The sequence below is a fragment of the Panthera onca genome, chromosome B1 (genome assembly GCF_046562875.1).
Source record: "Panthera onca isolate mPanOnc1 chromosome B1, mPanOnc1 haplotype 2, whole genome shotgun sequence".
NCBI classification, from domain to species: domain Eukaryota; kingdom Metazoa; phylum Chordata; class Mammalia; order Carnivora; family Felidae; genus Panthera; species Panthera onca.
Window position 1 is genome coordinate 164362764 of NC_138342.1, and position 25126 is coordinate 164387889.

General features: G+C 42.4%; 1 protein-coding gene and 1 pseudogene across 5 annotated transcripts in view; one reads left to right on the top strand and one right to left on the bottom strand.

The window, feature by feature from the left end:
• Positions 1-25126, top strand: part of IKBKB (inhibitor of nuclear factor kappa B kinase subunit beta) — an 80532-nt gene that overhangs the window by 37152 nt on the left and 18254 nt on the right. For 3 of the 5 annotated variants that reach the window (XM_060653442.3, XM_060653443.3, XM_060653444.3), the window contains exons 6-13: positions 12768-12856; positions 13920-14009; positions 16086-16210; positions 20289-20396; positions 21560-21689; positions 22055-22249; positions 23346-23460; positions 24790-24913. In XM_060653442.3, coding sequence (XP_060509425.1) covers positions 12768-12856; positions 13920-14009; positions 16086-16210; positions 20289-20396; positions 21560-21689; positions 22055-22249; positions 23346-23460; positions 24790-24913 — 976 coding nt within the window. Of the gene's footprint in view, positions 1-2994; positions 3137-12767; positions 12857-13919; positions 14010-16085; positions 16211-20288; positions 20397-21559; positions 21690-22054; positions 22250-23345; positions 23461-24789; positions 24914-25126 lie in introns of those variants that run through there. The other 2 variants (XM_078445518.2, XM_060653445.3) reach the window with 2 other exon arrangements.
• Positions 70-2205, bottom strand: LOC132692814 (SIN3-HDAC complex-associated factor pseudogene; annotated as a pseudogene).

Sequence of the window (25126 nt, forward strand, 5' to 3'; positions counted from 1 at the left end):
TTCTTTCCAAAATTTAAATCGTTTTTTTTTGTTGTTGTTGTTGTTGTTCCCTTTCTACCTAAACCTCAGTCACCACTCCTGAGTGGAGATGGGCAGAGGCGCTGGCCCCCGCTCCTCCGGCTTCTCAGCAGCTGCTTTCTTATTGTTGCAGCAAGGCTTAGGTGTGTGACAATAGGTGTGTGACAATGAGGACTTCTCCAAAATGGCCTTTATAGATAATCCCACAACATATTTTCTGTCTTTTCCAGTATGTAAGGTCTAAAAAGGAAAAAATGGGCGTTCTGTTGGAGCCAGGAGCCATCTCTGTATCTGAGCCATCATCTGACTGGTTACCATAACAAGGAGACTGAGCTGGGGAGGCACTTGAGGTGGTACTGTGAGCATCAGAATCGTTTAAATTCCTTCTGTAGTTTACTGATCTGGTTGCTTTTTATCCTGTTTCCAGATAGAGTTTTCACTGTCTTTGGTTTCAGTGTTGTCTTCAGACTGGGTCCTGTCCTTGCATCTGCTACATGATTCCAGTTTTTTGTTTGTTTGTTTGTTTGTTTGTTTATACTGCTGGCAGTTTCTTCCATCTTTTCACAAGCAGGACACAGGCATTCCAGATGTCTCCTCAGTGAGTCTCATGCAACCCAGGACAGCTCTGGAAGTCTTTTTTTTTGTTTTGTTTTGTTTTTTTAAAAATTTTTTTTTTTAACGTTTTATTTATTTTTGAGACAGAGAGAGACAGAGCATGAACGGGGGAGGGGCAGAGAGAGAGGGAGACACAGAATCGGAAGCAGGCTCTAGGCTCTGAGCCATCAGCCCAGAGCCCGACGCGGGGCTCCAACTCATGGACCTCGAGATCGTGACCTGAGCTGAAGTCGGCCGCTCAACCGACTGAGCCACCCAGGCGCCCCTGGAAGTCTTTTTCATAGCATTTACTGTCAGTGAATCAAGAACTGGAGGACTTAGCTCTGCAAATACAGCAGCCCTCTATACTTGGTTACATCCTTGGGTTGTGAAAACCAAATATCTTTTCTTCTGGGCAACAGTCTTCCAAAATCAGCGGATCTACGCACAATAACGTTCCCGAGGTCTGGAGTGCATGCCAAGCTAGCCTCCCCCAGCTTCCAATTGCTCCCTCCTCCTCAACTGCCTTGTCTAGGACATGTCTATTTTTTTATGTTTATTTTTGAGAGAGAGAGAGACAGACAGACAGCATGTGAGCAGGGAAGGGACAGAGAGAGAGAGAGAGAGGGAGACACAGAGTCCCCGGGCTCTGAGCTGTCCGCCCAGAGCCCAACACGGGACTCGAATTCACAAACCGTGAGATCATGACCTGAGCTGAAGTCTGATGCTTAAATGACTGAGCCACCGAGGCACCCTAAGACATGTCTATTTTAATTAAACCAACAAATTTAAATTAACTTTAATACCAAATATTTTCCCAGATCATGTGAACTTGAAGACCATTTGGGTTAGTTCCTATCATATTTCTGCGTGTTAGGAATACTTAATTCATATAAATGCTTGTTTGTTTTTAAGCCAATTAAATACAAACACATTAATTTTGTCAATACCATTCAGAGGAAGAAAATACCACACATCTATAATGCATTTATGTAAAGATACATGTAAACATGCAGACATATGCAAAGAGAGACCTTATAGCTTTCATTGAAAATTTTAGCAATAAAGGAGCACCTGGGTAGCTTAGTCAGTTAAGCTTCCAACTTCGGCTCAGGTCATGATCTCATGGTTCATGAGGTTGAGCTCCACATTGGGCTCTGCACTGACAGTGCAAAACCTGCTTGATATTCTCTCTCTCTCTCTCTCTCTCTCTCTCTCTTTCTCTCTCTCTCTTTCTCTCTTTCTCTCTTTGTCTCTCCCTCCCTCCTTCCCTCCCTCTGTCTCTGTCCCTCCCCCACTCATGCTTTTTCTCTAAATAAATAAATAAACTTAAAAAAAAAAATTAGGGTATGATAATGCAAAACTTACTAGTTTGTAAAAGCATTTGGATCCAAATCAAGTTTCTGGTAGATGAAGTGAGGTTATCTACACAGATGTTGAAGGCTTTTTCTACTAATATTTGTGGGGAAGACACTTAAGATTTATAGTTGTCCTTAAAAGTAATCTTATAGAAGCCGTGAACCAGATTTGGGACAAGGGACCTTCTGTAGCAATTTGTATTTGTAGATAGCCTCTCCCCACTTTTTTCTTCATTCCTAGGAATTAGGGATGGTCTAGATAAGAGTTCCTGGAGACAACCAGGTAGAGCATTTACCTCTCAAAAGCACAGGGAAAGAGTGCTAGTTCCTCTAAGAAGTACTTTTGTTCCCTAAGGTCAGAATTTTTACAGTCCTTACAAACCTTTTGAGAAAAGTAAGGCAGGTTTGGGGATTGGTGAAAAGGATAGGTGGACTTTGAACTGTTTCTGGAGCTGCATTTCTGGTTTTGCAAAGATTTGTAAGATAAGGACAGTTGCTTTTAATTTCTCAAGGAATTGGGTTGTAACTTAAATGATAGCATATGTTGGTTGATCCACCCATTTAAAGCACATTAATTTGCTTTTTTTTTTTTTATATATCAGTAAGATTTCCAACTAAGATGAAGATCAAAGATCTCTGTGTTCTGAGTTTAGAGCTGTTTGCCTTTTCAGTGTTTTAGCAAATCCTTCCACAAAGTCTTCAGAAGTTTTTTTCTTTCTGGATACATAATTTTAGCTTAGGGGAGAAGTGCTAAAAAGAAATTCCTATCAGGCTCTGATCCAGTGTGGTCAACTTCTGACCACTGTGTTACTTTAAAAAGTCCTTTCAGGGGTACCTGACTGGCTCTGTTGGTAGAGTGTGTGACTCTTGATCTTGGGGTTGTGAGTTCAAGCCCCATGTTGAGTGTAGAGATTACTTAAAAATAAAATCTCTCTCTCTCTCTCTCTCTCTCTCTCACACACACACACACACACACACACACACACACACACACAAGTCCTTTCAAATATTTTGTCAAGTTCAAGCTGGGACAAACAGTAAATATTCCTGGCAGTATTGAACAACCCCTTGGACTCAAGAGGCATCCCCAAAGAAGATGCAAAAGATATTTTCTTTTCCTCTCTCTACTGACTACGACAGACAGATACCAGGAAGAGCTGACTCAGGTAAGAATTCTCACCTTAGCCAGCTTCTGCTAGTCTTTCAGGATCCCATCGGTTGACTCTGAGTGGGGTTTAAAGTAGAGAGTGTAGCTCCAGTGTCAGCCAGGATTTGGTAAGGGTTTTTTCATTAGTTTTAATTTCAGTTTACCCTTGGCTGTTTAAGGGAATAATGTAGCACTTTATCAGAAAATCCTTCAGTTTCATCTGTGGGGTCCTTCCTTCAGAGGCAGATATGGAGCATTCGAGTTGGTGCTGAAGGATGTGCATGGGACGTTTGAGAAAACCATTTTTCCAGTGTCCCAGTTGATTGCAAATGAAACATTGATTTCAGGGCCAGTTTTTTGATGAGGGACCCCTGAGAGGGTGCGATGTGGGAGACCTAGGTGTTGTTTTATATACCTTTTGTTTGTTTAATTTTTCATTACCTTTTTGCAATGAAACTTTCAATGAAGCTATTTTGGTATCTTGAAGACTTTTGGAAGCTTCTATACATCAATAAAAATAGGTATCCATCCCATTCTGTTTGTTTGATTTGGAAACCCTTGCTGTTTTTAATTTTTAGCTTTTTTTTTTTTTTTTTTTTTTTTTTTTTTTTTTTAGAGAGAGAAAGAGAGTGCAAGCTGGGGAGAGGGGCAAAGGGAGAGAGAGAGAATCTTAAGCAGTCTCCACACTTAGCACAGGGCCTGACATGGAGTTTGATCCCACGACCCTGATCATGACCTGAGCTGAAATCAAGAGTTGGCCACTCAACCAACTGAGCCACCCAGGCGCTTGCTTTTAAGTGTACTTCTTAAATAAAGGATCTTGTTTAATTGGAATGTTCCCATATTTGCCATTGTAATTCTAGGTTGTCTTTAGTAAGATTTTTGGAGATATTTATAGCTTCCTAAACCATAGTTTTTAGTCAATAAATAAGTAGGTGGCTGGAAGATGGCATACTCAACCGTTTGGAATTTAAGGATTTTTTTTTTTTAAGCTAAGGCTTTGATTCTCTTGGAGACAACCTAATAACCTAAGGGAAATGTGTTGCTGGTTTAATGATTATAAGGTATTTTATGGTGTACTTCATCACATGGAAATTTTCTTGAGGTTGCAGGTGACCTAGTGTCAATCTAGGCTATTCTGTGACCAATTCATTTATTCACTCATTGAGTCATTCATTCATCCATTTATTTTTAAGTAGGCTTCATGCCCAGCACAGAGTACAACACGGGGCTTGAACTCCTGACTGTGAGATCAAGACCTGAGCTGAGAGCAAGAGTTGGATGCTCAACCGACTGAGCCACCCAGGCACCCCTTTGTAAAAAATTTTTATTATTTATTTATTTTTTGGTAACCAATCTATTCTTAAGTTGGATGACCAGCTTAAGACACAGGAGTCTTAAGAGTTAGCTAGCATATATTCTAACAACTTTTAAGTGTTCATGTATGCTCAGTAGTTTTGTGGATTTTGGCTTCTGAGATTAACAATAGCCTTCATCGACACAAATCACATTGAACCTAGCCTGACCCTGGTCAGTAACCACCAACAATTACTAACATGGAACTGGGGACTGGGGAAAGAACTAATGCAGCAGATTCCAAAGAATGGGGACTGTGGGCCGGTATTCTAAACAAATGGGAAACTGTGGACTGAACCACCAGCAGTTCCCAAGGTGGAATCTGAGGACTAAACCAAGGATTGGGGATTCTAATCAAATGGGGAACTGTAGAAAGCCAGTTAGATGGGGAGCCATCTAATTGTCACTTCGTGCAAAGAGCTGAGCTCAGAACCAAGAAGAACTCACCGATGGCCCCTGGAAAACAGGAAGAAAGAGAACTGGAAGGGTTCCCGGGTAACATGCTTGTGTTTCTTGTTGTCCCTGAAGCTGTCAGAAGTTTCCTTCAGATCTCACAGCTGTCACCAAATGTGTTGAAAAACAAAATTCAACTGAGTAAATTTTAAAGATCTTGTTGGCTTTTTCAACCATTCATGAATTGGGTGGTGGTAGCATCCCATCTAGAAAATAGAAAGGAGCTCCAAAGAACTATAATACAAAATGAAAGACTTTTTTTTTTTTTAACGTTTATTTATTTTTGAGAGAGAGAGACAGAGCATGTGTGGGTTGGGGGTGGGGGGGGGGGGCGGGCAGAGAGAGAGGGAGACACAGAATCCAAAGCAGGCTCCAGGCTGCGAGCTGTCAACACAGAGCAGGACACGGGGCTCAAACCTATGAACCGTGAGATCATGACCTGAGCCGAAGTTGCTGGCTTAACCCACTGAGCCACCCAGGCGCCCCCAAAATGAAAGACTTTTATAGGCAGAATAAGAAGGGACATGGAAGTCACTAGCAAAGAGTAGAATGTTTCAGGCAAAGTCACCTTCCTTTGGGGACTAGCAGGAGTCTGTCAGGCACATTACCCCACTAGTGCTGACCAGCTAGTTCCAGACTGACTAGTTAAGATTACATTTCTAGGAGAGGCTGAAAATGCAGTTAGGTTAGGAATTAAGTCCCTGTTGGTGATGTGGCCTTAGCACAAGTGACTCCATTTTGGACCTGTTGCCTCTTTTTTAACAGTAGGCACATAGTCAATTTTTATTGAGTGAACAGACATCCTGTTGTACTTCTTACCCATTGGTGACTTAAAGCAGTTGGTGACTGTCTTTCTTTTCTCTCTAATCTCTGTTTCAGCATTTTGGTACATTTACCTTCCCGTTTCTTTTCTATGTAATGTATCCAAAACAAGAATGTTCTTAAGGGAGTTTAGTAATCCCTTTAAATCTGGAGTGTGGTAAGTAGGGATTCATGGATACAGCTCTTACAAAACTGCTTTTCTACATGGAAATCTAGCCGGTCCTAGCTGGTCCCTAATTTGTGGTTTGTAATCTGAAGAAAATATATAGGAACTGTGACTTGAAATTCTGGTTCATCAATAAGAACTCCAGGAGCGTCACATTGTTCAGTCATATATTTGTGTCTCCTCCTGGGATAAGGGAAAGCTAGGGTAACTACCCGGATGCCATTCCTGATAGGAATAACAGAAGGAGGCTATTGTTTTCCTGTGGCAAGTCTTAATCTGGACCCTCTCAGCATCAGCTGTCCTAGGAAATGCCAGTGTGTAGCTTAAAAGTTCACATACGGTGGGTGCTTCTTACAACTCCTTTCTACAGTTGGAATGTGAGAAATTAACTTTTGGGCTTTATGCTTGTGGTATGGTTTTCAATTTTTATATACATGTATTTTCACTATCACTAAAGGTTTAGATTTTTAATAAACTTTCAGATGTAAATGTATTTTTCTTAATCTCAAATTCTCATTTTCCATCCAATTAGGTTCTGTTTGCTTGAGACAATTTTGATTCATTTCGTGGCACTGCTGTTCAAGTACTGTTTTGTAAAATGTAGCACAGTCAGGCTATGCTTTTTAAAGACTGACTCTGCAAGGGGAGTTGTTTCAGAGTTGTTGCCTGTCAAAATTCTGTGTTAGTCCAGCAAACGGCATGTAATGATACCTGAAGAATTCTTTAATTCCACAGTCAATCTTAAGTGGACAAAAGTGTTTGAGAGTAAATGCCTGCCCTGAAATGAGGATTCAAGTTTGTTTCATGTACAGTTGCTTCAATGTAAATAGACCGCTATTAATAGTAATCCGTGGATTAGTTACCAGCTTGCGTGCCTCCTCACTAAAGATCAGATGACTATTCCTCATCAGCCTGGTGTAGAAGATAGTGCTTTTGGTCTGGTCCAAATGTTTTTCTCCAGCACTGGGGGGCTTCTTGGCATGTCTCTCTAGCTTGTGGCCCATGTTCTATGCATAGAGATGTCCATATCTGACTTGAGAGGGGTTGTCTCAGCCTGGGCATGTGTTCTTGCTCAAAATACAATGAATCTCAACTTTCATGTATTCTGCTTTTATATATTGTGCTCTGACACTCTTACCATGTACCAAAATGGGCCTTTTGTGAGTCCATCAGTGGACATACATGTTGAGTTACTGTACGCAGGGCTCCCTGCCAGCCACGAGTTCAGGTTCAGCTACACCATGCCTGCACGCAACGCTGTGTTTGTGCAGTTTCTCGAATGTCTTCCTGTACTTTGCCTTGATTCTTTAACGAAAAATTAGTAAAACACAAATGAAAGTGCTGGTCAGAAGCATCAGTCTTTAAAAGTTAATGCAATTGTCTGTCTCTCTGAAAAATAAATAAACATTAAAAAAATTATTAAAAAAAGGGGGCACCTAGGTGGCTCAGTCAGTGGAGTGTCTGACTTTGGCTCAGGTCATGATCTCACAGTCTGTGGGTTCGAGCCCCTCATCGGGCTCTGTGCTGACAGCTCAGAGCCTTGAGACTGCTTCAGATTCTGTGTCTCCCTCTCCCACTCGCACTGTCTCTCTCAAAAATTAACAAACATTTAAAAAAATTATTTAAAAGTTAATACAATTGGGAACAAGATAGAGTGGAATGTTTGGGGCACGCATTGAAAGCAGCATGTCTTTCATTTCATTGGGACAGTCATTGGACCTAAGCCAATCTACTGTATTCAATTATGAAAGAAAAGAAAAATAAGGAACAAGTATGAAACACTGGTCAAAGGCTGTTAAAAGGGTAGATGTAGTTGGAGGTTTCATAATTAACTTATATTCTGAGCTGGAACTCCCCTACTAAGATGGAAGTCAGTTGTTTATCTGGGTTTGACCTTCTGATGCATTTTTAGGAAACTTTTGGCATGAAAGTCTTTTTATACAGCGTGTCTGACTACTTGGTTTCTGTGGAAGGCCTTCTCCTCCTCCTCTGCAGAGCAGACAGGAAAGGCCGCCCACCTCCCTGGTTTGCCTGCGCTCTGTCTGGTGTGCTGAGAGGGAGAGCATGCATGTACGGGCATGGTGGGGCACAGGGAAGCCTCATTGTTGAACCTCTTAGTGTTGTCATTGCTTATTATCTTTTTAAACAAAACATACCTATCTTTGACATCCTCCTGAGTTATATTGTCTATATCGGAGTTATATTCTCTGCAAACTTAAATGATTTTAAGACAGTTGCCTGCTATAATGTGGATCTGTCATAATTTGTCCAGCCATTCCCCATTTGATGATTTGTAGTTCATTTTTTTTTCATTCTACCTTTTTTCCTTTTTTTTTTTTTTTTAATTTAAATTTTAGTTAACATACAGTGCAATACTGGTTTCAGGCGTAGAATTCGGTAATTCATCCCTTACATACAACACCTGGTGCTCATCACAAGTACCCGTCACCCATCTAGCTCATCTCCCATCCACCTCTCTCCATCAACCCTTAATTTATTCTGTATTGTTAAGACACTCTTGTGGTTTATTTCCCTCTCTTTTCTTCCCTCCCCCATATGTTCATCTGTTTTGTTTCTTAAACTCCACATATGAGTGAAATCATACGGTGTTTGTCTTTCTCTGATTTATTTTGCTTAGCATAATACATTCTAGCTCCATCCACATTATTGCAAATGGCAAGATTTCATTCTTTTTGATGCCTGAATAATATTCCTGTGTGTGTGTGTGTGTGTGTGTGTGTGTGTGTGTGTGTGTATGTGTGTGTATGCATACACATACCATATCTCTATCCGTTCATCTGTCGGTGGACATATGAACTCTCTCCATAGTTTGGCTATTGTTGATAATGCTGCTATAAACATTGGGGTACATGTACCCCTTTGAATCTGTATTTTTGTATCCTTTGGGTAAATACCTAATAGTGCAATTGCTGGATCGTAGGGCAGTTCTACATTTAGTTTTGTTTTTTTCCGTTTGTTTACAAACCACTGTGTCAAAGGCTGACTTTGAATAGATCGCAGTGAGGGAGCTGCTCTGCTGTGTTTGAAACCCCGACCCAGAAGCAGGTCATCTAAGAATGGTTTAGCACCAGGTTCCCCAGGAACAAGTGTTGCTTGAGGGGCGAGGGGGTGGCCACCTTTCTGGCTGCACCCCGTTTCTTGGGAGGAAGGGCTCTCTGCACTGGACCCTGGTCCCAATGCCAGGCGATGGGATGGTGGGGGGCCCAATTATCCAAGGCCAACTGAGGCTCCACGGTGCTGCCATATAGTTCCACCTGGGCTGGATTCTGACTTAGAGGCGTTCAGTCATAATACCACAGATGGTAGCCTTGCCCCGTTGGCTCCTCAGCCAAGCACATACACCAAATATTTTTTGTTTCTTGAGGAACCTCCCTACTGTTCTCCAGAGTGGCTCCACCGGTTTGCGTTCCCACCAACAGTGCAAGAGGGTTTCCCTTTGTCCACATCCTCCACAACACCTGTTGTTTCTTGTGTTAACTTTAGTCATTCTGACAGGTGTGAGGTGGTATCTCATCACAGTTTTGATTTATATTTCCTGATGATGAGTGATGTTGAGCATCTTTTCATGTGTCTGTTGGCCATCTGGATGTCTTCTTTGGAAAATGTCTATTCATGTCTTCTGTCCATTTCTTAACTGGATTATTTATTTTTGGGGTGTTTGAGAAGTTCTTTATGGATTTTGGATACTAACCCTTTATCAAATATGTCACATGCAATATCTTCTCCCATTCCATAGGTTGCCTTTTAGTTTTGTTGATTAGTTTCCTTTGCTGGGCAGAAGCTTTTTATCTTGGTGAGGTCCCAATAGTTCATATTTTATTCATTTCCCTTGCCTTTGGTGACATGTCTAGTTAAGAAGTTGCTCTGGCCAAGGTCAGAGGTTTCTGCCTGTGTTCTTCTCTAGGATTTTGATGGATTCCTGTATCACATTTAGGTCTTTCATCCATTTTGAATTTATTTTTGTGTGTGGTGTGAGAAGGTGGTCCAGTTTCATTCTTCGGCTTGTAGCTGCCCAGTTTTCCCAACACCATTTGTTGAAAAGACTATCTTTTTTCCATTGGATATTCTTTCCTGCTTTGTTGAAGATGAGTTGACCATATAGTTGTGGGTCCATTTCTGAGATGTCTGTGCTGTTCCATTGATCCATGTGTCTGTTTTGTGCCAGTACCATACTGTCTTGAGTACAGCTTCATAATGTAGCTTGAAATCCAGAATCATGATGCCTCCAGTTTTGATTTTTTTTCTTTTTTTTCAGGATTGCTTTGGCTATTTGAGGTCTTTTGTAGTTCCATACAAATTTTAGGATTGTTTGTTCTAGCTCTGTGAAAAATGCTGGTGGTATTTTGATAGAGATTGTATTGAATGCTTAGATTGCTTTGGGTAGTATGGACATTTTAACAATGTTTTTTCTTCTAATCGTTGAACGTGGAATGCTTTCCCATTTCTTTGTTTCCTGTCCAATTTTCTTTTATTAAGTGTTCTATAATTTTCAGAGTACAGATCTTTTACCTCTTTAGTTAGATATATTATTGTTTTTGGTGCAATTGCAAATGGTATCAATTCCTTGGTTTCTTTTTCTGCTGCTTTGTTATTGGTGTATAGAAATGCAACAGATTTCTGCACATTGATTTTATATGCGATTTGCAGTTCCTTTCTAAGTATTTCACTCCAAGCTATGCAATAAACATCCTTATTTGTATGTTATGAGGATTTTTATTTTTTTACAAGGTAGAGGTGAAAATAATGGGTCAAACAATATGTACATTGTAAGAATTAATAGATATTGCCATATTTCATTCCCAAAAAAAGGCATAGCAATTTTTACTCCTAGCAATGTAGGGAAGTGCCTTTTATTTTTCATCTAAAATCCTTGCCAGTTGAAGAGGGAGTGAAAGGCATTTCATTTTGCTTTAATTTACACTTTGTGGACTACTCAGGAGCTCAAGCAACTTTTTGCAGTGTTGTTTGCCATTTGCATTTCTTATGTAAATTACCCCCTTTTCTACTGGAGTTGCTTTCTTACTGATTTGTAAGAACTTGTTGTCCATTAGGCATATTTACTCTTTGGCATATATGTTGCAGATATTTTTTCCCTAGCCTTTTTGTCTTTTGACTTTGTGAATGGTGTCACGTTGCCATAAACTTTTAAGACCTTTTTGTGTTGTTTGTATTGCTCTTCTTCATGCCACCTACTTTTCCTTATGCTACTTTTTTCCCCCCTAAATTTATCCCATGGTATTTTAGAGTTTTTGTTTCTAACACAGATAGGATTTTTTTTTCTTTTTCCATTTCAACTGGATGTAGCTGACATAGAGAAAAGCTATTGATTTGAATATAGTTGTGTTGTTTCCAGATTACTAAATTCTTGCCAGTTTTTAGTCTATTTAGTTTCTAAGCATAGAGTCATATCATCTCCAGATAAAGATAATTTTATCACCTTCCGGTGGTTATTCTGTTTTTCTCTTTTGTAGTACAATGAGCTAGGACTTCTGTTAAAGTTATTAAACCTCTTATGGGTGAAAATCACATCCTGCTTGGAGCCTAGGCTGCAGCTGGAGCCCTGTTGCTCTGTGCCACGGCCCTCCTGTATGATGTCCTCATATTTCGTCCTCATAGCCAGTGTTGTGCAGGCTTCTTCCTTCCCAACTGGATTCTTTAAAGTTGGGCATCATAGGAGCACCTGGGTGGCTCAGTCGGTTAAGTGTCTGGCTTTGGCTCAGATCATGATCTTACAGTTTGTGAGTTCGACCCCACATTGGGCTCTCTGCTGTCAGCACAGAACCTGCTTCAGATCCTCTGTCCCCTTCTCTCTTTCTGCCCCTCCCCTATTCATTCTTTCTCTTTCTTTCTCCAAATGGACAAATAAGCTTTTTTAAAAAAAATAAAGTTGGGGGGCGCCTGGGTGGCTTGGTCGGTTAAGCGTCCGACTTCAGGACTTCGGCTCAGGTCATTATCTCGCGGCCCGTGAGTTCGAGCCCCGCATCGGGCTCAGTGCTGACCACTCAGAGCCTGCAGCCTGTTTCAGATTATGTGTCTCCCTCTCTCCCTGCCCCTCCCCTGTTCATGCTCTGTCTCTCTCTGTCTCAAAAATAAATAAACGTTGGAAAAAAAAAAAGTTGGACATCATATCTCTTATGTCCTTCCTAGAGCCTACCAGAGACTGAACACATAATTAACACATGTTGAACTGTCAGATGCATGAAATATGCTTCTAATCTCTTCTTCCAGGGCTCTCCACTTCTTCCTTGAAGCTGGCTCTGACATCACTGGACTTTAGATCGGATGACCAAAGTACTCTTTGCCCAGAGAGCCCTTCCCCCTTACCCACCCTGTAGAATTTAGACTTTTGAGCCTAAAGACACCAGAGACATTCCCCTTCTCAAACTTTTCTCAGCATCAGCATCACCTGGAGATCTTGTTAAAACACTGATGGGTGGCGGGGGTGGTCACCCCGAATGTTTCTGACTCAGTAGGTCTGGGGTGGGATGTAAGAATTCTGCATTTCTCAAAGCTCAGATGCTGCTGGTCTGGGCAGTGCAGTTTGAGAACAGCTCTCTAGACTAATTGGTGACCTCGTGGATGGAAAGCTAAGAGTTCTTTGCCTGCAGAAGCCAGATTCTTGTGGTAGTCCACATTCTGCTCAAGTAATCAGGTCCCCTTCACTTCACCCCACGAGCTTCTGCCTCGGGCCTTGTCCCTCCATGTGAGTCTGTGACCTGAAAGAGTACATGTTAGGGGCACACAGTATTCATCTTTCATGGTATAGGCGATTTTGAAATGAAACACATTTTTTAGGTTTAATGAAAATTGACTCCCCTTTCCACCCTCTCAGCCTCTGCACTTAGATACCTTCATGAAAACAGAATCATCCATCGGGATCTGAAACCAGAAAACATTGTCCTGCAGCAAGGAGAACAAAGAGTGAGTGACCCTCCTGGAAAGTCCTGGGCAGTGCCTCAGGGGAGCTGCTCTGGTGGTGAAGGAACACACTTTGTATCTTTGTTTATATTTGCATTTCCTTGACTTTATATTTGTTTTGATTCTCTGGGAACACTTTGATTTGAAACAGAATTCAGCAAAAATTCCTGCTTGCAGATTGAGGCAAGTTTGAATGGATCACATTGTTAATTGCCCGAGTTGCAGGAATCTGATAAGGAAAATGTTTCTCCTCCCACTTCCACCCCAGCCTTTGGGACCAACACCTCTGGGAAGTAGACTTTTTGTTTCCCATGTGTTTGAGAGTGCAACTTTTGATGCTAAGCTGGAAACCAGCTCTAAGAGAGCTGAGAGAAGGCAGAGAGAGCTATGGCAGAGAGGAGGCATTTGGAGCTGGTACCTGCATATAGAGCCTGGTCCGGCCTGCAGCTTTCCCAGAGCTCCTGGGGACCCTCCTCAGGGGCCCTCCCGCTTGTGTGTGGCAGTAACCTCCCCATGGGGCTTGGCGCCCGTGCCCTTTCAGGGCCTTCTTTGCTTAGCTGGGGGTGGCAAGCAAGGACTCAGCTGAGTGGAATGTAGTAACCCAACTTGTGGGCCACTCAGTCTCTTCTGATAGAGACGTCAGCATTCTGGGCTTGGCCCATAACTATCACAGTGCTCACCTTTGCTCCAGTTCACACTTATTCTTGTAAGTGGTTCTAAAATTTGAGAACTGAAGGCATTTACTGAGAAGGTCTTTCACATCATAAAGCCCAGTGTAGCAGTCTTGAGGGCTGGTGCATAGTCTGTTCATTTTGACCTCCCCCTGGTGATTAGTTACAGAGCAAGGAAAACATGTGCCTTTTTCCAGCATTTTTACAGTTATGTCTTCTCTTGCCCTACATCTACCATGTTGGAGGCAGTCTCCTGTGTAAATATTTGGTGGTTATTAGGGACTCAGAACCTAATACCACCTGGGAATTCAGAAATATCCTCTGCTCTGTCACCAGTATTCTCATAACCCTCAGATTTCTCCTTTTTCTTTCTCTCTTTTTTTTTTTTTTTCCAGTTAATACACAAAATTATTGACCTAGGATATGCCAAGGAACTGGATCAGGGCAGTCTCTGTACTTCCTTTGTGGGGACCCTGCAATACCTGGTAAGAAATGGGATTTACATGTTTGCTTATCAGCTTTTCTCTGCTGACTGGACTTGTGCGGCTCCTCTCTGTCCTGCTTTTAAGCGTCTAAGTCTTGCCAGCTCTTCAGATGTTCTCAGATGTATAGGAATTGTTGTATGACAGAGACGTAATCCGTTCAAGTCAGCACTTTTTCCCAACAGAGGCCCAGTGTAAGGATATGGGCATCTTCTCTGACATTCTCTTTGCTAGTGCGTGCCCTTGAACACATCCCATAACATCTTGGACTTCGGTATTTTATCTGAAAATAGTTTAAACTAGATACGTGCTGGTCTGTAGAAGCCACAGTTTCCATGAGGTGTCTCAGGCCACCAAGAAGGAGCTGAGCTCTGAGCTCCCACTCTTTCTTTACATTATTTGTCTATTTTGGGGTTCTGTTTGAGTCACTCATTCAATTCAGGAAACTGCTGATTGAGTGTAGTCTATGTTTGCGTGCCAGGCACTGTGCTAGGAGCTGGCGATGTGATGGGAAAGAAGACAAGCATTTCCCTGGTCTTTAAAAGAAGCCTAGGGTTTAGTGAGAAAGCAGGCATTACCCCCAAACTTACACAAATAACTAAGAAATTAAAATTGTCGTTAAGTGTTACAAAGAGAAAGTGTAGGGTGTTATAAGAATACATATTAGGAGGACCTTATCTTGTCTGGGACCTGAAGGATGAGTAGAAGAAAGGGGCTGGAGGTAGGGGAAAGGAGAGGAAATTGAGGCAAAGGATGTAGTCCATTGGAGGACTAAAAGACATTGAAGGGTTTTAAGTTGGAGAAGGATCAGGTTTACGCTTTGAAAAGACCACTCTTGATACAGAGTGGAGAATGAATTGCATTGAATAAGAGTAAAGAGTGGGCGAATGGTAGGTAAGGAGGCTCTGATCGGCAGCTCAGAGCTGGTGGTAGCAGGGGGGAAATAGAAAACTAGTCAAGAAATGCCTAGCAAGAGACCCAGTAAGACCTGGTAATAGATTGCTTGTGGATGGTAACAACCAATAAAATTTTGATTGAATAAAGGGTTCTGCAGTTGTAATAAACAAACAAAAGGTTGAAAGCCACCGGGCTAAATGAGCTTAAGCATTTTATCAAGTTCTTGAAAAAGAAGAAGAAATTCTTTGAAGTCTCTTTGAGTGCATTTATACTCCCTTGGGCTGCATTGATTTATAATGGGCTCCACTGACTTATGACCTGCTCTGTGGAGTAGAGTTTTCAGAGTGATGACTCATGCGGAGCTGTGATTTAGGCCCTTGTGTCCCTATCATGTAATTATGTAGGTCCTGCTGAGCGTCCTCTGGAATCCTCATGGGCTCAGCAGAGGTTAAGTCGGGGCACCCCATGCTCTGACCAGGAGGCTCAGTCAAATCCTTCACCTTCAGGAACTAAAACTTCTGTCCATAACAAGATCCAGAGCTTGATCTGATCATCCCCCCACTTTTTCCTCTTGGTTTGCACTCCTTGGCCCCTGCAGAAGTGTGACACATCTAACCAGATTGCGCACAGTCCTGTCTCCACGCCTTTGCTTGTGATGGTCCTTTCTAGAACGTCTCCTCGCAGACACTCATGTGAGGAGCCTTTTTCAGAACCAAGTTCCATGCCCACCTAGTTACTCCAGCTGTCTCTGCTTGGGCAGCAGTCATGCATCTGGCTTTTTTCCTACCTGATTGTAAACATCCTGTCCCATTGTACGACCACATGTCCTAAATATATGTATTATGCATTTGGTGTATATAGCCTGGTATCATTTTCCTTGTTGTATGTAACTTCCCACCTGGACACTGCCCTCAAGAGGTACATAATGTACTCTGGTCTACCTAAAAATACCTCTAGGGACCCTGTGTCAGCATCGGGAGTGAATGAGGTAGAGAAAAATTCTAGATACCACTGGCTACACAGGTGGTCACCCCCTCACCCTTGAGTGGACATGCCGGTACCCTCTGGATGGAGTTGGGCAGGTGTGGAGACACAATTAGAAGGGCTGGTTGCCCCCTCCTGTGGTGGCTCCTCGGAAAAGGAAGCAGCTCAGGTGTTTCCCCACCTCATGTTCTTCTACAGGCCCCGGAACTCCTCGAGCAGCAGAAGTACACAGTGACTGTGGACTACTGGAGCTTCGGCACCTTGGCTTTTGAGTGCATCACAGGCTTCCGACCTTTCCTCCCTAACTGGCAGCCTGTGCAGTGGTGAGTGAGGGACCGGGGCCTGTGGGTGGGGCCAGGAGTGCCACCTGAAGGGAGGAGGGTGTCCGTCTACCTTAGACGTGTCCTTCACCTGTTTCCATCTCATGGGACACTCCAGCCTGGGCCCGAGACTTCAGTGATCTGTCTCCCAAAGAGGAAGTCCTGTGAGGGCTCAGCATGTGGGCAGTCCAGGCTCCAAAAACCTAGAGAAGTAGAACAATTGTTAAGTATGATACTGTATAAAGGGTGTTTGCCCTGTGTTTAGTAGCAACATGCCAGTACATTTATAGACTGTTGCATACATGTGTGCACTTTCACTGAGGATGCTGTGGATTAGTAGACAAATAAAGGAGATGTACACATGACAAAGGAGAAGTATTTAAATGGAAATGTATTGTCTGCAAATTTTATTATGCTTAAATATTTATTTATTTATTCATTCATTCATTTATTATTTTTGAGAGAGAGAGTGACTGGGAGGGGCAGAGAGAGAGGGAGAGAGAGAATCCCAAGCAGACTCCATGCTGTCACTGCAGAGCCCGACACGGAGCTCGAATGCACAAACAATGAGATCATGACTTGAGCTGAAACCAAGAGTCAGACACTTAACCAACTGAGCCACCCAGGCGCCCCTAAATTTTTGTTTTAAAAGCATTAGGGGCGCCTGGGTGGCTCAGTCGGTTGAGCGTCTGATTTCGGCTCAGGTCATGATCTCAAAGTCTGTGAGTTCGAGCCCCATATCGGGCTCTGTGCTGACAGCTCAGAGCCTGGAGCCTGCTTCTGATTCTGTGTCTCCCTCTCTCTCTGCCCCTTCCCTGCTCATGCTCTGTCTCTCTGTCTCAAAAATAAATAAAAACATTAAGAAAAAAAATTAAAAAAAAAAAAGCATAAGAAAGTGCCTTAAAATGTAAAGCAATGTGTACACAAATAAGTTACCAAAAAAAAAAATTTATTAATAAAAAAACCAAAGGACATACTTAAGTTTTAAAAGAATTACTCTGTATCTTAACCTTTTTTATTACAAAAATAAGTGTTCATTGTATATGTGAAGGTTAATCATTATCAAAATACATAGCTTAAAAATTAACATGCCCCTAAATCAGGTTTCATTCAGAGTGTTCCTTGGGAGGCCACACCCTGATGTGAATGATGCTACTGTTGTTTCAAATTTTGTTTTTATTTCCAGTTTTTGTGTGTCTTTTTGGAGCAGTAATAAGTTCACATGGTTCAAGCTTCCAAAGGTATAAAAAGAGTATGCACTGAAAAGTCATCTCTTACTGGCCTCCCAGCCACCTGGCTTCCTTTCTGACAGGCATCTGATACCACTGGTTGTCAGTATGCTTCCAAGGGTGTTCCATACGGGTATGAATTGGCCTGTTTATCTGTTGGCTCGTTTATGTTTCACCCCTTTCCTACATCAGTTGATGGCACAGTAGGAACTATCCTGCATGTGCTCTCAGAGCATTTTTACACCATGAAAATTAGCTTCACAAAATCCAGAAACAACCACTATGAACATTTTTGTGCATCTCCGGGTTCCTCAGTGTATGTGTTATACTTCAAAAAAAAAAAAAAAACAAAAAAAACACAAATAAATTATTGTACATACTCTCATATAACCTACTTTTCAGTCTTACTATTGAAAATGCTTTATGTTTTTCCGTTATTTGTAATAATTTCTGTTTGGTATTCAAATGAGTGGCTATACTGGAATTTATTTAACTTATCCACTGTTATTGGAAGCATGGGTAGTTTATAATTTTTACTTCTTAAAATAAAACCAAGAATAACGTCCTTATAAGGAAATCCTTGTATATCCATGATTATTTCCCTAGGATAATTCCTAGGAGTGGAATTTACTGATCAAAGATTATACACATTTTAGAGGTTTTTGATATGTATTGAGCATTTGCTCAACAGAAAGGTTGTATAAATAATGTTTTTACCAGGAACATACAAAGCTGCCCTTTTCACCACACTATTGTTAACACTGGCTACTATCATTTTTCTGAATGCTTTTCTAGAAGTAGTGAAAACATTAAGTTTTTAAAAGGATAGGTATTTACATCATGAATTATTTATTTCTAAGATATATCCTTGGAAATCAATTCTAGAAGAGTGGTTTTATGTGTTGGCAATCCAGTTCAGTCAGCACGTATAAGCCAAACACTGAAAATTTCAGCAGAGGTGAAAGAGGCCAGGTCCCTGCTCTTCAAGAGTCTGGTGAAGTGGCAAAGTACGCCCTCCTGTGGTGATTTATTTTAAAACAAGCAATAATTGGGGCGCCTGGGTGGCTCAGTCAAGCGTCCAACTTCAGCTCAGGTCATGATCTCACAGTTTGTGGGTTCGAGCCCCACGTTGGGTTCTGTGCTGACAGCTCGGAGCCTGGAGCCTGCTTCAGATTCTGTATCTCCCTCTCTCTGCCCTGCCCTGCCATGCTCTGTCTCTCTCTCAAAAATAAAAATAAACATGAAAAAAAAGTTTTTTAGAAAATAAAAAAATAAAACAAGCAATACTTGACCTGCACACGTTCTGGAATATTGAGGAATTAGCTCATTAATTTATAGTCATACCATATACTGTATATCTACACATCAATAGTGTTTTTAACCAAGAAATTGTTGCATTTCTTCAGTTCCAATGTTGAGCTTTTCCATTATTTTTAATAAGATGAGTTAAAATCCATTAGAACCAGAAGAACAAGTACTATTTGAAAATGTATCCCTGATGTCTTGGCGTCTTTATTGTAAGTCTGTTGTCTGCAGAATCAGCTTCTTAGAACTCCCCTCCCCGGTGCTGGGAGACCAGCTGATGCTTTCAAGTAGGCTACTTGGATGCCCAGTCAGGAGCTGTTCAGTGGACAAGTTAGTGAAAAGTGGCTGTCTTACCTGCTTTGTAATGCCTTAGAGAATTTTTAAAAATTTCACTCTCTCCTCTCAGATGGCAGATGGATAGTAATTTCCGGACAGATGTGATTTGAGCTTTATAATTCTATTACAATCCTACTTTGAAATACATTACAGGACCTAAGCAATAAGCATTTTATTTACTACAGCTTTTATTTTTACAATTTCCCATGGACAGACTAAGTATTCCATTAGAGGATCACCTGTGTCATTTGTATGTGACGACAGTCTTGGTACACCTGCCTTACAGTAATCACTGTTCCAGCCAGAGCTGTGAACCACCAGCCTCTGCCACATGCCAGTTCCAGCTAGGCCAACTTACCCCTTGCCAACGAAAAGTGTTCAGGACTAAGACATTTTTATCTGAATTTCCCAGGTGTTTTTGGAAAGGAAAGACTTGGACATTCATACAGTTTAGAAAGAACAGCAGACTTTGGATTTGAGTCCCTAGTTCTACCACTCTTTAGTTGTGTGGCCTTGGGCAAGTCACCTGATCTGTATTTCCTTACCACTGAATGGGGAACTAAAAACAGTGTCTACCACCTGGGGTTATCATGGCAAAGAAGTATGTGTTCAGTGTCCAAGTACTTGGTTATCTATGAAGCATTATTCAAATTTAAGTTATCTTCCTCATCACCAAAAAGATTTGAAACTAGTTGGGTTTAAATTTTTTTTTCCCTTCAAATACTATTTCAGATGCATCAATAAGTGCTCTAAATTGGGAAATGTAACAGTTCATTCACCATTAGAGATCATATCTAGCCATGTGCATTTAGAGGGAAGTACACTGTGCACGCATGTATTGTGCGTTATTTCCTGTAAATGTGATCTGCACGCAGTGATCCTGGTTTGGAAGTTCTAATTTTATCCTCTTTCAAAACATAAATGTTGGATTAGATAAGATGAAAAGTAGAGAAAATGATAAGGATAAGTGAAGGATGAGATAAGGAGTCAGTAGTACTGGCTGTGGAACTCTCGGCACAGGATGGTTGATGACTCTACTTCAGGCAGTACAGACTATTGTGCTCGGAAGGAAGCCATCCTAGCAGGAAGCAAATGCACTGTTACCCAAAGATAGAATCACGACCTGGGGGTATCCTGTACAGTTGTAAAGCGGTATGTTACCAAAGTACAATGTCTCCTGCCTGCTAAGTGACTTAAGGGCTGTATTGCAGGCATTCCAAAGTCCGGCAGAAGAGTGAGATGGACATTGTTGTCAGTGAAGACTTGAATGGAGCAGTGAAGTTTTCTAGCTCCTTACCCTATCCCAATAATCTGAACAGGTAAGGCCCAGTGGCACTTCTCCTCTATGCAGTTTTCTTCCTTTTTCAGAAATAGATGTCTGCGGTGACATCTGATAACTTTTAAATAGATTATCAAGGTATCCTGTGACTAGGAATTTGACATAATCGTCTCAGTCATCAACTTAGAATGGATTCCCACCCCTCACCCCATCTAGAAATCATCTCTTTTCTAAATTCACACAGCAATTTATCTGTACCTCTTACCACCCTTAGTAGTTTCTACCTTGTACTACATTTGGTTTTGCATAGCGTTTGTCTCCTAGTCAACTATAAGCCTTTTCAGGGTAGAGGATTTCTACTTTACTTCCCTTTGCACTCCTGTGTAGCCTCATACTGTGTCATAGTCAACAAATAAACCTTTGTAGTTTGAACAGCATTGCAGTCTTGTCTTAGAGCCAAAATAACAGCAGCAATACCAGCGTTGAGTAATAGTACAAAAGCAAGTGGCAAGGCAGTCACAAACAACTGAGTAGCATGGAAAATAATCACCATAAGTATTTAGAGGATGGGGAGAGAGGTACTGTGTGGATTAGAGCTGTATGGAATGACTTTGGATGAGCTAGAACTTTCTGGAAGGATCTGGAAAGATGTGCAGGACATGGATGGATGGATGAAGAGGAAGGAAATTCAAGGGGAAGGAGTGAGGGGAGCAAAGGCATGTTTCAGGAGGCAGTGAGTAGGGAGTTGGCCTCTGTGGAGGCTGAGAGTGCCTCCATGAGGTAGGTCTGTGCCCAGGAAGGGGCATGAACTGTGTTGTGGGAACCATGAGTGCTTTTGCAGGTAGGGGTGGATTAACAAAATAAATCTGGCAGCATGGGGTCTAGATTGTGTGGGGGCATTGCCTAGAGGTGGGACATGCCTGTAAAGTGTATTTAAAGAGCTTCACAGATCATTCTCATGCAGCCAGGTGGAAGTTCAGTCTGTTGAGAAATCCTGAATTTCAGGGGGTGTTGTAGCAGATCAGAGAGGGGATAAGCACCTGAATCATTAGTTTGGCTTTCCATCAGATTAATTCATCTTCAGTCATCACATGTTGGTTGCCATGGGTGTGAGTATGGTGAATGTACGTGGGGTGTGCATGGTAAGGCCACCTGAGGATGGTGTTGGAGCTGTCCCCTCCTACGCTGTGCTCTTCTTCTCAGCGTCCTGGCACAGCGACTTGAGAAGTGGCTGCAGCTGATGCTGATGTGGCACCCACGACAGAGGGGCACCGATCCCGTGTATGGTCCCAATGGCTGTTTCAAGGCCCTGGATGACATCTTAAACCTAAAGGTGAGTGTGGAGCCAGGTTAGCCTCAAGGCAGTAGGTCCCCAGTGGGCTGTGGCAGGGCTGGGGAAAAAAGAAGAGCTCCTTCAAAAGCAAGTCATGGGCCATCTGAGCTGTGGAAAGGGAGGCCCCTGTGAGAGCATCTGCCCCCATGCTGGTTGACATCGGTTGTAAGGTCACACTGTGAACAAACAGCAGCATTAAAGACCAGAATGTGTGAACTCTGGGCACCGAGACTCCCTTCCTTCCGACTAGCCCCTTTCTTCGTGTGGCTGGGAAATGTTGGGAGGAGCAGACGATCCAGGCAAGTAGGTGGGCCTCTCTGTAAAGATGGGTTTTTGTTTCCAATAACATCTGGGTTGTGTTGCAGCTGGTTCATATCTTGAACATGGTCACAGGCATCATTCACACGTATCCAGTGACAGAGGATGAGAGTCTGCAGAGCTTAAAGGCCAGAATCCAGAATGACACAGGGATCCCCGAGGAGGACCAGGAGCTGCTGCAAGAAGCTGGTCTGGCATTGATCCCTGACAAGCCGGCTACTCAGTGTATTTCAGAGGGCAAGGTGAAGCCCTGTTCCCTAAGGATGCCCTGCTTTTCCTGGCTTTGCTTCCAGGGGAACTAACTGCGCATTCAGATTTCAGCTCTACTTTGTCACATAATGCAGATAACTGCCTGGTTTTTTAGTTGGAATGTGAGATCCTCTGCATGGTCTAATAGGAGACATGAATCCCTGCACGCTTGACTTGGTACTTTCAGACCACTCAGAGCGCCTTTCTGTGGGCTCTGTTGCCAAAGCAGTGCTTCATTCCTCCGAGTCAACCAAAACTGTTGTGTATAGAACAGTGCTGATGACCACAGCAATGCAAGACGTGGTCCCTGCCCCCAAAGAACTGATAACGTGTGAGAAACAACCATGGGATAGGGCGGAGAGACCGAACATTTAAATTGCACAGTAAAGACAATAGAGAATAAGACCGTAATAAGTTGTGATTGAGGGGCACGTTTGGATAATAAACATAAAAGGGGGCTCCTTGGGTGGCTCAGTCAGTTAAGAGTCTGACTCTTAGTTTCAGCTCAGTTTAGGATCTCATGGTTTATGGTTTTGAGCCCTGCTTTGGGCTCTGTGCTGACAGCATGGAGCCTGCTTGGGATTCTCTCTATGTCCCTCTATCTCTTCCCCTCCCCTCCCTCAAAAATAAATAACAAAATAAACATTAAAAAAAAAAGTGTAAAAGGACCAGGAAAGGGAGGTGTAGGCTGGAGTCATTAAGAAAGGCTTTATGGGTGGGGCGCCTGGGTGGCTCAGTCAGTTAAGCGGCCGACTTCAGCTCAGGTCACGATTTCACGGTCCGTGAGTTCGAGCCCCGAGTCGGGCTCTGGGCTGATGGTTCAGAGCCTGGAGCCTGCTTCCAATTCTGTGTCTCCCTCTCTCTCTGCCCCTCCCCCATTCATGCTCTGTCTCTCTCTGTCTCAAAAATAAATAAACGTTAAAAAAAAATTAAAAAAAAAAAAAGAAAGGCTTTATGGGTGCTCAGTACTTGCTGGCTGAAGATGATGCCATTGGGAAATAGTGGGGAACGCCCTGAAATCTCTGTTATTACTTGGAAAAGGAAGGGGTGGCATCCACAAGATCTCATCTTCCTCTTATCCTTTTGCAGCTGAATGAGGGCCGCACATTGGACATGGATCTCGTCTTTCTCTTTGACAACAGTAAAATCACGTATGAGACTCAGATCTCGCCACGGCCCCAACCTGAAAGTGTCAGCTGTATCCGTAAGAAGATCATTGTTTTTGTTTTTGTTTTTATTTTTTAATCACTTATGGGGTGCCTGGGTGGCTCAGTCGGTTAAGTGCCAGACTTTGGCTCAGGTCATGATCTCACAGTTCATGGGTTCAAACTCCACATTGGTCTCCGTGCTGACAGCTTGGAGCCTGGAGCCTGTTTCAGATTCTGTGTCTCCCTCTCTCTCTGCTCCTCCCCCACTCGCTTTCGATCTCTCTCAAAAATAAACATTAAAAAAAATCTTTTTTTAAATAATCACTTACAATGCTTGGAACAGGGTAGGAGGGACAGACATGGACTAGCGGAGGGCTCCACACCAAGGAGATGGGCTTATCCAGTCCCTGGGGCAACGTTCTTTACTTGGGACTTAGGAGTAGCCCAGCCAAAAAAGAGTAAAGGAAGTCTTCAATTTCAACCTCACAAATAGAATTCTAAACCTAGGACAGAGAATACTGCCTGTACGCCTCTGAACTTGATCGAATCAGATGGCCATTTTATTTATTTTTGAAGTTTTATTTATATTTTGTACATGATAGAAAAAAATCAAAAGGTACAAAAGAATATACAGTAACAAGCCAGCCTCTCTTCCCAATTTCCCAGTTTCTTCCAGGGAAACCACTCCTGTCAAGTTCTTGGGTATACCTTCCAGGGGTATTCTATGCATTATAAAGTGTATAGGTATTTTTCCCCCCAACATATGGTAACATACAACATGTACTGTTCTGCACCTGCCTTTTTCACTTAATAAAATATTTTAGAAAATTTTTCCCCTGCTGGTGCATATGGAGCTGCCTATTTTTAATACTTGTGTAATATTCCATTGTATGGGTGGTAGATGGACATTTTAATGCATCTGCCATTCCTGCTATCACACACACACACACACACACACACACACAGAATAAGCAGATCTAGGGTCAAGAGTCTTAGCTCCAGACTTACTGCTTGTTTAATAATGTTCCAGTACTACTGGGTGAAGCTGAATCCGTAGAAAACTTCATATGACTTTAAATATTGTAAACATAAAGGTTTCTGTTGAAAGCATAAGAGCCTGTGTACATGTAATTGACTCCATGTGGTTCACAAAGTGTTTCTTCAAATAAGTAGGTATTTACTGACTGGTACATGCTTGTGCTATTAATGGGATACAAAAAATGTATGTGACAGTAACCAGGCTTAACACCCAAAAAGGTTATGTGATAGCATAGTAGTTTAGTTATATAACTGAAAAATGTAAAAGTGCCAGTGATGTCACAAGGCATGACGTGGTTAATCGCAGGGCAGTTTTTCTCTGACGGTTACATATGTCTCTGTTCCAGTTCAAGAGCCCAAGAGGAACCTCTCCTTCTTCCAGCTGAGGAAAGTGTGGGGCCAGGTTTGGCACAGCATCCAGACCCTGAAGGAGGACTGTAACCGGCTACAGCAGGGACAGCGAGCTGCCATGTATTATGCCAGGCGGTTTGGGACTTACTTTAAAATCGCGTGGTGGCTTTTTCCACAGGGAGGTGGCGGAGGCAGGGGCCCAGAAGCAACTGCTAGGACAGACAAGAGGGAGACGCTGGTTTGGACAGGCAGGAAGTGGTCAGGTGGGCAGGATTGAGGGAGGCCCTTTTAGACTTTATGAGGTGAGTGAGGTCAGCACATGGAGCTGTAAAC